This window comes from Psammomys obesus, unplaced genomic scaffold (genome assembly GCF_907164565.1).
Source record: "Psammomys obesus unplaced genomic scaffold, mPsaObe1.curated_primary_1811, whole genome shotgun sequence".
Classification (NCBI taxonomy): Eukaryota; Metazoa; Chordata; class Mammalia; order Rodentia; family Muridae; genus Psammomys; species Psammomys obesus.
In genome coordinates, this window is record NW_026590663.1 from 2782918 (window position 1) to 2795807 (window position 12890).

The following is a 12890-nucleotide window of genomic DNA, read 5'->3' on the forward strand; positions in this document are numbered from 1 at the left end:
CCCGTCCATGGACCATATCTCCTACTGAGTGGCAGGGCCTGCTGCTTAACGCCATTTACTCCTCATGAATCCTGGCCACAATTACCTGTTTCAGAACCTCATCCAACAAGCTCATGTTGGCTTCCTGTGCTTTTATTGTGTGGGAAAAGAAGGCATAAGTCTTCTTAGACATCAGTTTTTCCTCTGGAGGCCTTTTTACTCCCAAAATTAGACGGGCTTCTGTGATGTCCTCCTGAAGAATGCCGCCAGCCCTGACGTACTCCTGGGAATGCGATTTGGACCAAACGTTACTTCCCTACATTACAGTATCCATGCTTTCTCCAATAAAAAGAACAAACAACCTTGAGAAACATGGAATTTGATGAATTAGAATAAATAACAGTATAGCTACTTTTAATGTTTATGCTTCCTTAGTAAAGAAAAATCTACCTGGCTTGACATTCATAGGAAAAATATTTGGAAAATCCACTATTCACTCATATTTAAAAGCAGATTATACATGGATCACAAGTGAACTCAGGAGGATGTTCATGGTCATCATTGGCTGACCATCAATCAAGGTCATCATCAGGTTAGTCTGAACTGAAGAGGCCCTTTCTAACAATAAGAACAAAAACAGACAAAAAAAAAAATCTGTAAAAATTTAACCAGTACCAATAGTGTGCCGAAACAGTCCATATCAAGCGGTGATTTGTTACTTATGAGTATTAAAAGATAGAATATATACCTAACACTGATTTTTTTCTTTAGTTAACATTTATTACAATTCTAATATGAAGATTTGTGCTGGCCATGACAGAGTGGAAGACGGGCAGTGTGCCTCCATGGACTCAAATAAGGCACAGCGAGGGGTTACACCCAAAAGAACATTATAGCCAGGAGACTGTGGACATTCTAGGCTAATGGCCATTAAGACAATTCCCAGCTGGGGTAATTAAGGAAACAGAACATCAAGTTCATCAAAAAGGTTGGGTGGATTCTGAGAGGTGAAGATGGGAGCTACAGCAGCATCAGTGAGAGGTCTGAGGGCAGGTACACAACACGTAGGGTGTGTGGATGACACAATGTGCAAAATGCCACCGTGGCTAATATGAGATCTACCAGATAAGTAACAACAAAACTAGTTGACTGTTACCGTTGCATTTTAATGGGTTCTTTGCATGAGTTGCTGTCCCTAATTCAAATTTAATTCCCATGAGATAGAACTATCCCAGTTTTATCATTGGAAAACATCAAGGTAACACACTTACTTAACCATGATAACCTAGTTAGCCAATAGAAGTAAGAGGCAGTCATAAATAATTTTTCAATAAAGGAGTGGCATGGCCTGAGGAGAATTATAAAAACATCTACAGTAACAGTTAAATAAAATGAAGATGCACTTAGTTAGGAATCTACTTCAGACAAAGTGTAGGTGGATAAGAGACAGGCAATGAACAAATATATATCTTCTATCTGGTTCCTTTAAAAAGCATTTCATTTAGAGTAGTCTGGTTATACATAAGCCATGGCAAACACATATGACGCAGTGATTACCACACAGCCACTAATAGAATAAAACATGGTACAATGCCAGAGATATGCTGTTGACTAAATAAAACACCGTCAGGCCAGGTGGTGGCAGGTGCCTTGAATCCCAGCACTGCTGTATTCACAGACATTTTAAAAGCTGAAAGTATAAAGAACATCAATTTTCATGGATTAGTTGAACTAATATTGTGAAAAATGATCATTATATCAAAAGCAATCTGCAGATTCAACAGAATCCCTATGAATAGTTCAACACAATATTTATAGGAAATTTTAAAATATCTTAAAATTTACATGGAAACACAAAAGACATAAAATAGATAAAACAATCCTAAACAATTTTTTTTCATTTTTTTTAATTTTATTTTTCTTTTTAGTTACATTTTGTTAACTCTGTGTCCCAGCTGTATCCCACTCCCTCATTCCCTCCCCAACCCCGCACTCCCTCCCTGGTCTCCTCCCTGCCCCTTTCCAACCTAGAACTTCTGCTCGGATGTGGCCCGTGGTAGCTCAGTAACCAAGTAGTTTTCCAAAGTAAGGGGAACAAGGACTATTTCTAACAGGATCTCAAGGGCAGGCTGTTTGACACCCCCCCCCCAGGGGAGGAGCAGTCTGTTAGGCCACAGAGGAGGACTTTGCAGCCAGCCCTGAAGATACCTGATAAAACAGGGTCAAATGAAAGGGGAGGAGGTCCTAAACAATTTTTAACTTCATTTTATACTGTAGGGCCAGTCAATGATCTCACAAGCAGCATGTAATTGGTAGATTATCCATACCATGCATGATTTTCTTCCTGTGAAGGAGGCCTTAAGCCCACTTAGACAGCTCTTATTTGCCACTTATTTGTCAGTTTTTACACCTTTATAGACATCTTGCCATGCTGGTCATTGTTGGGCTTCATGAGTGTCATAGCTGAGCCATATTATTAATAGCTTCTCTGCCTTGGCTCTTGTGTAGTAGTAAATCTTTTATTTTAAAGAAAAACCATATGACTAAGAATCGGTGTTAAAAATGCTCTGCCTTTTGGTACCTTCTTGATTTCTTTCTTTGATTTTTCTTTTTGATTTTTTTTCCTTTTCTTTTTTAATTTTGGTATCTTAATTATTTCACTGTGAAAGCCATTTGCTTCTCTGTCTTCATTTGTATTCTGGTACTTTAATAGATGTGCTTAAAGCTGTTGGATTTTTTTTCTGGTTGAGCCATATGCATAGAAATCTATTGCTTGCAAATAAGATACACTGGAATCTTGGTTTTCTATTTGTATCTCCTTTATCCCTTCTCTTTTATCCTTTCTCTGGCTAAGAATTTAATCACTATTTTGAAGCATATGAAGGAGAGTGGGCATATTTGTCTTCTTTTGATTTTAGGAGAAATGCATTGCATTTTGTTTCATATGGGAAGACATTGGCTCTAAGGTGTTGTATATTGCCCTTATTATATTAAAATGGGCCCCTGTATTTCTATTTCTCTGGAAAAAAAAAGTTGAAAGTAGTCACCTTGTCGTGAATGGCCCGTCTGTTGGAAGGCTGTATCAAGACCTTGTATCCCAGTTTGGTGATGCCCTTGATGTGTCTGGGAGCCAGGGGTGCCCTGCGTTCCCAAGCATTCACATCCTCCCTCCGGAGCGCCATCACAGGCTTGTGGTGGAGACTCCTGGAGAGGCAGGCTCTTAGCCTGGCCAGTCTCGGCCTCCACGCCCGCAGCATCTTCAAATCTGGTAGCTGTAAAGGGAAGGTTCAACAGTAGCACAGAAAAGGGTAGAGAGCTCCCAGATCAGTTCTGGTCTCCTTAGAAATCTGTTGCAAAATAGAACCAACCCAGTTGATAGACAAGAGAAGGGCAAATCTCTGATGGTAAATGTGCCTTTAACAAAGCAAATTAAAGTCTCCAAACATTGGTCAACATAACTTCTTATATGTTTTATTAAACATGTTTTTAGTACAAAAATTTAAACACTGTAAGTCTATTATACAAAAGCAAAAGATAACAGATATTAGTACTTACAAACAGCTCCCTATTTTGATAGTATAAAGCTTGAAATTCCTATAATAGTATACAAGAGCGTTCAAATAACCTCCTGTGGTTTCTCCATATGCTTACTAAAAAGGAGTCACTCAGTGTGCTCTGCCCCCTAACGGCCACAGAGGGTTTATTTTTAAATGTCCACAGAGAGATGTATCAGCAGCAGTAAAAGAATGCATAACCTTAATACCACCTGATCAATGAAGCTTGGTGGCACATGTCTGTAATCCCAGTACTCAGGAGGCTGAAGCAAAAGAATCATCATGAATTCAAAGCCTGTCAGGAACACACAACCAGACCCTGTCTCTAAAAATGGAAACAAAATTCAAACAGCAACAAAACCTCGTTTTTTCCAGACCTTCAGTATTACTGGACTTAATAAGGCTGTTTCCTCAACTACTTTCAGTTAATAAAAGCCAAGCATTCAATCACACACACTGCGCCACAGTGGTAAGTCATTTAAGCACAGCCCTACACCGAAGCACCCTACCTCCACCTTAGAGTGGGCCTTCTGTGTCACAGATCTTCAGCTTCCCTCCACACTCAGCGCTCGGTACAGAACCCATGCAGGTCTCAACCAGTTCTCACTGCTAGGCAGACATGTATAATTCCACTCACTTGGCCAGTCACAACAAGCGTATGTACAAACTATATTGTGTGTCCTAGAGAAGTAACATTTATATAGTTTTTTCCACACAAATATCTAGGTCTAGAAGTATTTACTTTATCTTTTTTGAATATTTCTATACATCTTGAAGCCACCTGTTGCTGATGATAATTTTCCAGATCATTCGGACACTGTTATTTTTCTATGTAACATTGGCAGCAAATTATGGGAATTATATATTCCCTAAAAAAATGCCCATGATTTTATACTTCTGGAAATGTTCTACTCATTGCAGATAGCACACAGTAGAAGTTTTATGAAACATGTCTCTGTTAAGCTCTAAGGAACACTTTTCTCACAGATGGGGAAAATGGCCAGAAACTTGGAAATACTTGCTATGAAAAAAATAGAGCACTTCATAACAGAACCAAGAGAGAAGGAAGAAGTCCAGGAAGAAACAGCTACACACTGCAGAAATCACACAGCAAGAGACCAGTGTAGGCTTTGGCCAGGACAAACTGTGTGATGAGAACAAGAGATAGAAACTGGTCGGGTAGGTAGGGACCCCAGAAAGAAAGTTCTGAGCATGCTCTTGCTAGATGCCAAGAATTCCAGAAGAGACTATAGGAAGTGGAATCGAAGAGGAAGTACCTGAACAATTTGTGGGTGACTTAACTGGATTGACCAGCCCCTTCCTTTTCCCATGCCTCATCCAAGTTCCTGCCATAAGTCCTTTTAAAGATCCCAGAGTAGCAGCTAGAAAGAACCCGATTTCCTAGGCCCATTCTTGCTATTTAGAATCAAAGCCCTCTCTACCACTCTTAAGTTCCCACCTATGAATGTATAATGAACTTCTGTCTAAAATTCACCTTCTGTGGGATGCACTTCATTCTTTGAATTCCAAAAATAAGAGCCTGAAAGTCAATGGCTGGGGGCAGCTTTCATGACCAATAAGTTTTATGGGACCCTATCTCCCCAAGTAAAGCTTACCAAGAGCCAAGAAAGGCTTGCCTGAACACTGTGCATATCATTCAGGTGAGAAAAACAAACAAACAAACAAAAAAACCGAAAACAGATATTTAACATTTCAGTAAAAGGCAACACCGCATGCATTTTTGGTTTATATAATTTTGTTCTTCAAAGGAACTATGCTAAACTCTAGCCCAATAACCCTTAATCTTCCCAACCAAAGAACCACTTTCAATGTCTCCTGAACCCGTGCATCTTTTTCCTAAGTAACTCCCGAGACAGTGTCTCCTTTGAACATGAACACACACGCACACTCACGTGCGCGCGCACATACACTGCATTTCCTGGATTCTAGGTGGCCATCTTTTGAGCTTCCTTTCTTGGTGCTAAATCCCACTACTTAGTACCCTTCTTCCAGGCCCCAGCCCAAGCTTGGTTATGACCCAAAGTCACCTTCCTGAACTCAGTGACACTCTCTCCTTTCCTGGGGTTGGTGTGGGCTTGGACATAGCAGGAGACACACATACCGTGCAAAGCCATACAGTCTAAGGCAGTACTTCAACTTTCCTAATGCTGCGACCCTTTAATACAGTTCCTCATGTTGTGGTGACCCCCCAACAATAAAATGATTTTTGTTGCTCTTTCACAGCCATATTTTTGCTATTGATATGAATCATGATGTAAATATCTGTGTTTTCAGGTGGTCTTAGGTGACCCCGTGACAGGGTCATTCCACACACACACACACACACACACACACACACACACACACAAAAGGGTTGAGACCCATAGATTGAGAACTGCTGGCCTAAAGGAACTAGGGAAAGACAAAATCAGAGACTGAACCTTAGGAAGATAGGTTTTTGTAAGGAATTCTAAAATCATTATATTCCTGAAATTGATATTTTAAAATAAATAAACCAATAGTTGGCACTGACTAAATATTTAAGCCTAGCACTACGCTGCACCCTTACAGTTACCAACTCATTTCCCTCTTGCAAAACTCTTAAGGAGATGATATCATTGTTCTTACCTCACAGATGAGGAAAGGACAGTCTAGTGGCTGGTTCAGTTTTGAGTAGAAGCAGAGTTCCTATGATGAAGCTTAAAACCTGTGGTTCTCTGTGTTCTGCCAAAGGCCAGCTGCTACTCTTACCGGCTCTGGCTTCAAAAGCGAATCTAGTGTCCACTGTCCACTTTAGTCAATTATCAATTCTCCCCTTTTGACCCCTACTCCTCTGTCCACAGAAGGTCTTTCCTGAGTCCTTGCCAAGGTAGCTTCTAGACCTCTGGGTGTTTGGGAACAAACAGCACTGAGATTATGGGAGGTATTCCTGGTCACTTATAACCTAGTGAACTTTGAAACGTGGTCTCAGGATGGAGCTTCCCATTCACCTCACCGGAGGTCATCAAGAAATAGGAAATTGACTGAGGATGGAGCTCAGAGGAAGAGCACGTGCCTAGCACAAAAGCAGGCCCCACCCCCAGCACCATGAAAATAGGAGGAAATCAGTGAAGCAGCAAGGAGGGCTTTGGAAATGCACCAACACGAGGAGGCATTTACCTGCAATGCCTGGCACAGCCTTTCTGGATTTCCTGGCCCAGGGTTTTACGGTCTTTGCAGAAACATTAGAAAGAAAATGTCATGTTTATTTTCTGGCAAGGTGGACTGATTTTGGCTTATCCATTGACTCCAGTGAGATCAGCTGACATTACTGAGTGCTGATATGAGAGGGCAGCCTGAGGAAGGAGGATTTGAGAACAGGAGAAGAGGAAGGGGCTGGGGAAGACACAAGGGCAAGGCAACATTCCAAATACAAAAATGTAAGTTTAAAAGTATGCTCTGTGTCTTTGTGGAGGGGAGGACTAGCTCAACAGTATCTTCCTGCTCACACAGGATTCACCAGAACATCACCACAGTATCGTGGTGAGCTGCACAGAGATAGACACATAGTGACACTCCATAGCAACAGAACCTGCTATGTCATGACATCTCCAGCTGCTCTTTTTCAGCCTCACACACAATGAGCCATCTCCCCAGGCCTTTCGTGGAGCTTTTAATTCCTCTATTGGGCATCAAAAATTCCCTTAGTTCCTCCAGCCCTCTGCATAACACTTTGTATACTTGTCAACTTGGGAAATCACTAGACCAATGTGCAAGCACAAAATATAAAGACCTAAGTAAGCATGGCTTACCTTCACTTTTGCCACCTCCACTGGGAAGCTTAGGAATGAACATTGATTATTAAAAAAATTAACACCAAATGTTCCATTTCTGCTGTCCATATTCAGGCATGTCTAGGGGCAATTTATTTTAAAACAATCCCAATCCCCATAATTCAGTGACTGAAACTACTAAATCACATGGAGAGGTTTTTCAATGCCAACTTATGTTGCACCAATCAGATATACACCTGGATTAAATTATCAAGAGACATTCACCTGCATTAAATAAGGATTAACATAGACCTCAGACGAAGAAATAATATGTAAGAAATGCAAATTATTTATATTTTCTTTTTAATTCATTCAAAAACGGCAGATATATATTTTAAATATACTTGGTATTTTTTTTAAGATGTATTTTATGCTAGTGTGTGTGTCCATATCTATGTTAGTACAGCCCCTAGTGTCAGAAAAGGACATCCAAGCCCTCGCAATGCAGTTCCAGGTATTTCCGAGCTGCCTGATGTGAGAGCTGCATACCAATCTCCAGTTCTTCACAAAAACAGCAAGCGCCTTTCGTTTCTGAGCCACCTCCCCAGCCACATATAACTAGTACTTCAAAACAAAGTACACAGAAGTGTATTGCCATATGCTGTAACTGCCTAGTACCTGTAAACTAACACAGTGGCTCTGGGGCTGTGCTTCCTCCCCTGTTCTCTGGATCATAGTGTTCCTGGGAGTTTCAAAAGGGCTCCAGTGCTAACAACAATGGCTTAGCCCAGCTGAGCCAAATCCCGCCCAGCTCAAGGCTCGCTGGAATGAAGCCTGGAGTTTTGAAGGCACTGGCCCCAGATTTTCACTCTCTCTTCCCCAGAACATTTTTCAAACACTGCCACGTGCAACCTCTTATATAAGTCCTAACCAAATGATTGAAATAAATGTTAAAAAAAAAGAAAACAAACAAAAACACCTGGAGCGTGGGTCATCTTCACTGTCAGTTTACCTGATTCAGAATGCCCTAGGAAACACACCTCTGGCATGTAGGTGAGGCATTTCCAGGGAAGTTTTAACAGAGGAGGGAGGAGCCTCCCCGAATGTGGACGGTACCATTTCACAGGCTGGGGTCCTGGACTGAATGAAAGGAAGAGGAGGAAAGCCTGAGTCCCCACGTCCATCTCTTTCTACATCCTGACTAAGGAACACACGTGAGCAACAGCCTCCTTCTCACAGTCTCGCGCCTTCCCTCCATGACAGGCAGATCCCTTCTTATAATGTGGGCCAAGACAAATCTTTTCCCCTTCAGACTGCTTCCATCAGATATTTCTGTCGCAACAACAAAGTAACCATATGGAGACTTTGAGGCTATTTCCCATAGTGTTAATTTATGTGACCTGAGAATATTCATATTGTATCAACCCTCAGGTGCTGTAATGAGATAATATAAAGGTCTGATTCTCAAAGTCAGGTGTGGCAGTGCAGGCCTTTAATCCCAGCCCTTGGGAGGCAGAAGCAGGTGGATCTCCCTGACAAGGCCAGCCTGGTCCTTAGAGAGTTTCAGAACAGCCAGAGCTACATGGTGGAACCCTCACTCAAATAAAACATGCAATCCAACACAAAACCTGAATCTCCTAGCTTAGATTGAAACTCAGTAAAATGGAAAACAACGTTCTGAACTGCAGCTATCTGCTACACTCATGTCTCCTTGCTAAACTTCATAGTCCAGGGTAGGAAATGTGAATTATTCCTTTTTGTATTCCAAGTGATTGGCACATCAGAAAAACCTCAACCATTTAAAAAAGAGTAGATTTTATTGCACAAGTAGATAACTAATACTAATGCACTATGTATTTTGAAAAACTAGGAGGGATTTTATCATCTTTTTAGTAAAGAAATTGCAAATGTTTGAGATATATTTATCTGTATTCAAACAGCACATGATATATGCATGCATCAAAACAGCATGTGATACTCATTAATATACATAGTTTTATAATTCTTTGAGCCAGTTAAAGTTTTTAAATAACTTACTTTAAAATAAAATGAGAAAATTTAAATAGACATCATAAAAATCTACACAGTGGGGCACACGTGATATAATTAAGAACTAGATTGTCAACTCATCTTCCGTACCCCAGTACACATACACAGTTCACTGCCAAGACCTCATAGGCCAATGTATTACGGTGTAGTTGGGAAACTTGCTTTGAAGCAGAATATATCATTTGCTGTGGGCTTCTTCCCTTGACCTTAGTTTCCATATCCAGACTGTAGTCCCTGTAGCGTGCTCTTTGAGATAGCCTCTAAGCCTGATAATCTGAGTTTGGTCCCCCAGACCCACATGGTCAGTGTGAACTCTAACGCACTGGAGTCTTAACATACAAGTCAGCCTGTAAAAACCCAGCTGAAACACACTAGCAGGAGAGCAAAGCACGGACACTCAGCGAAGTCTTCAGCGGTATATCGTTAACCACACCAACCAGAAGCCAAGGTTTCCAACAGGAGACAGCCGCTGGCGCTCCTAGAAGTGATCCCAGCACCTGAACTCACCCCATGAAGCCGATTCACACCTTGGCTATCTGCGCATCATCTACAAAACTCAACTAACCCTCTAGGCAATTGTGAACCTTCATGGAGCTAGTGAGCTGAGCCATTATCACATGCCATAGACAATAAATGTGGAGGAAGGAAAAGGTCCCACGCCTCCAACCTTAGCATCGCCACCCCCCTAGTAGAAGACACCACCTGTCCTTGCTCTTTGCTACTCTGTAGTAAATTATGCTTCTCAGGGGGCGGGGTGGGGAGAACCCAAATTGGAAGAGGCTTTCTTGAGCGTCACTCTTTTGACACAGGTGAACATGTAAAATCCATTGCCATTTCAACTCTTTGTTTCAACAAATTTAAGACATGTTTTCACATTTTTATCTTCTCTGGAGTAGGGAGGCACCTTAAACTGACGACACTTCAGATTCAATGAATACAGTAATTGTGATTTTAAAAAAATACGATTTTTTTTTCTAGAAGACTGGGGAAATACCTCAACAAATAAATCCAACTTGTCCCCCTAAATCTCTTCAGAGAACCACCACCAAATTACACAGCCAGCCAGTTTTGCAGCCCTAGGTCTGCTCATCTTCACAGCGGGAGGAGTGGGTAGCAAAACACACACACACACACACACACACACACACAAGCACGCACGCACCATGCCGTTTTGTACAAAGAACTGGAAGGACCCCGTGCACATCACTGGCCATTCAGAGCAGGCTACAGAGCCTCATCTCAGCTACTCCTTGCCCACATTCTCACAATTCATGACCTATAATATCCAAGAAACGTCAGTCTCTACAGATTTGGGAACAAGTTCATTCATTCTTCCTCGGTCGTGCTGTTGGCTCGCTCGCCCTCCATTCAACCAGGCAGGGTCGGTCACAAAGTGTGGTGTGTCCACAGAGCCCTCTCGTTCAGCCCTGGCCTGGCCTGCACAGCCGCCCACAGTATGGAGAGTTGGGAGACCAGAAACCTAATTTGCCCAACTTTCTCGTGCCCAACTCATGTTGGAGTATGACAGTTAGCGTACTGTTGGTTACAGCACTGTCAGTTGGAGTCTGTCAGTTAGATTCCTGACAGATCCAACCAGGTCTCTGTCACGGACACCGCGACCAGCCCTTCACCTGCAGCTGGGGCGTGGAAAGTATGGTGTCAAGAGTTCCACCAAGCAAAGGGGAGTGGGGAGAGGCGGCGGGGGGAGAGCAGTTCGAGGGGACTCTTGCTCCCTCCATCAACCACCACCGGCAAAGAAGCTATCCACAAATAAGTTATCCACGCTGCAACTTTAATTTCAACATCGACTCGTACTCCCCAGCAGCAGAAGACAACCAGCAGTTCCCACCCGCCAAAAAGTGCATCGGCCCCCTCCCCTTTCCTAGTCGGAAGCCGCGGAGCTGAGCCCACAGCCCTTCCTCTCCACCTCCCCCAGCAAGGCTGGGCGGCGAGGCAGGCGTAAAGCTTGCCCCTGTCCCCCAGCTCTGTCACAGTGGGGCTCTCGAGATCGCCCTGCGGCTCCCGGACGGACCTCCGGGCCAAACAGCTGGAGTCCCGCGGTTGAGCGGGGGAGCTCCCGGTGCATCCTGCAGACGGAGGGCGCGCCTGCATCCGCGTCGCCCCGGCTCCCTTCTCACCTTGTGGGTCCTTGATCTTCTCCAGCCGCCCAGAGCTCTTGAGTCTGAACCCTGCGGGCTCTGATTTTCCTGCAAAAAAATTGGCCTGGGGGGCGGGGGGGCGGGGGGGTGTGGGAGAGCCAGACGAAGGAGGAGGTGTTTGCTTAACTTTTAAATGCGTCACAAGTCTGCCTTCCTGCAGCCAATCAGCCGCGGCCTCGGAGGAACAACCTTCTCCTCCGCCAATCGGCGGCGCTGCCAGGTACTAGGTCATGCCCTGCCCCTGCTCTACCCTAAAGTTCATCTGCCTGCAAGATCTCTGACCCTAGAGCTTACCTAGTTCAAGACATGGGGTCCCCCCTAGATGGTTATTGATCATGTTTGTCACTGCCTGTGGCAGAAAGCCTGCAAGAGCAGAAAAAGCACCAAAGAAATGTCTGGACAGTATCTCCTAAGTAGATTTGCACATCTCCTGGAAAAACAGTTGCAAGCGCACGTGTCATGTTTGTTTTTATGAAACACACTTTACACAGCCTTCTCACAGCCTGTAACAGGACTAGGAAGCCCAGCCTGATGACAGTTCTAGCGTGATTTTAGAATCCTGTTAGCTGAGAACCTGAGAAACGCCACACTCAAGGAACAGAAGTTTGTGGATGATGAATTTGTATTAGAGTCCAGTGTTGCTGAAAAGTGTGTTTCGTATAGACTAGCCTCAGCGATAGTGGAGCCTCGGTGTAGTGGCCAGAAGGGTGTCATCCTTCCTGTTTTCACAAGTTTCTCTTCGTTTAGACCCAGGTTTCTGGAAATAACTTAAAGTGCTCCATAGTTTGCATCAACTTACACAAGCTAGTCATCAATCAGGGAGATGACCCCATAAGACTGGGCTGAGGCAAGTGTGTGGGGCATTTTCTTAATTAGTGATTCATGGGGAGAGCCCATGAGGTGGGTGGTGCCATCCCTGGGCTGGTGGTTCTGGGTTCTGTAAGAAAGCCAGCCAGTAGGAGCACCCTCCGTGGCCTCTGCATGGGCTCCTGCCTCCAGGATCCTGCTCTTGAGTCACTGCCTTCACTGCTTTTGATGATGGACTGTTATGTGGAACTGTGAGGGAAATAAACCCTTTTTTTCCTCACATTGTTTTTGGCCTTGGTATTTCATCACAGAAATAGACAAACTGGCAACAGAATGGCAGAGTGTTGCTGTGAGAGCCCTGCTGTGAGAGAGTAGGATTGTGGAAAGGCTTTGGAACGTTGAACTACAAAAGCCACTGAGTGTTGAGATCGCAGTGGGCTGTTTGGTAGGAGCTTAGAAGATAAGAATGTCAGGGCAACACAGACAATGTGGGCCTGGTTTGTCAAGTTTCAGAGAGAAGTTTAAAAACTCTTTCAGGGCCATTTGTTGTTTCGAATGAAGAGTCTGTGGTTCCAGTTAGCTGGGGCTGA

General features: G+C 43.5%; 1 protein-coding gene across 2 annotated transcripts in view; it reads right to left on the reverse strand.

Annotated features, from left to right (window-relative positions):
• Aass (aminoadipate-semialdehyde synthase) overlaps positions 1–11562 on the reverse strand; it is a 58553-nt gene extending 46991 nt beyond the window's left edge. Inside the window, exons 1-3 of one of the 2 annotated variants that reach the window (XM_055608188.1) lie at positions 11473–11562; positions 3027–3251; positions 86–262 (exon numbers count right to left, since the gene is read on the reverse strand). In XM_055608188.1, coding sequence (XP_055464163.1) covers positions 86–262; positions 3027–3236 — 387 coding nt within the window. In that variant the 5' untranslated portion in view covers positions 3237–3251; positions 11473–11562. Of the gene's footprint in view, positions 1–85; positions 263–3026; positions 3252–6161; positions 6226–11472 lie in introns of those variants that run through there. The other variant, XM_055608189.1, reaches the window with a different exon arrangement.
• Positions 11563–12890: the final 1328 nt, after the last annotated feature.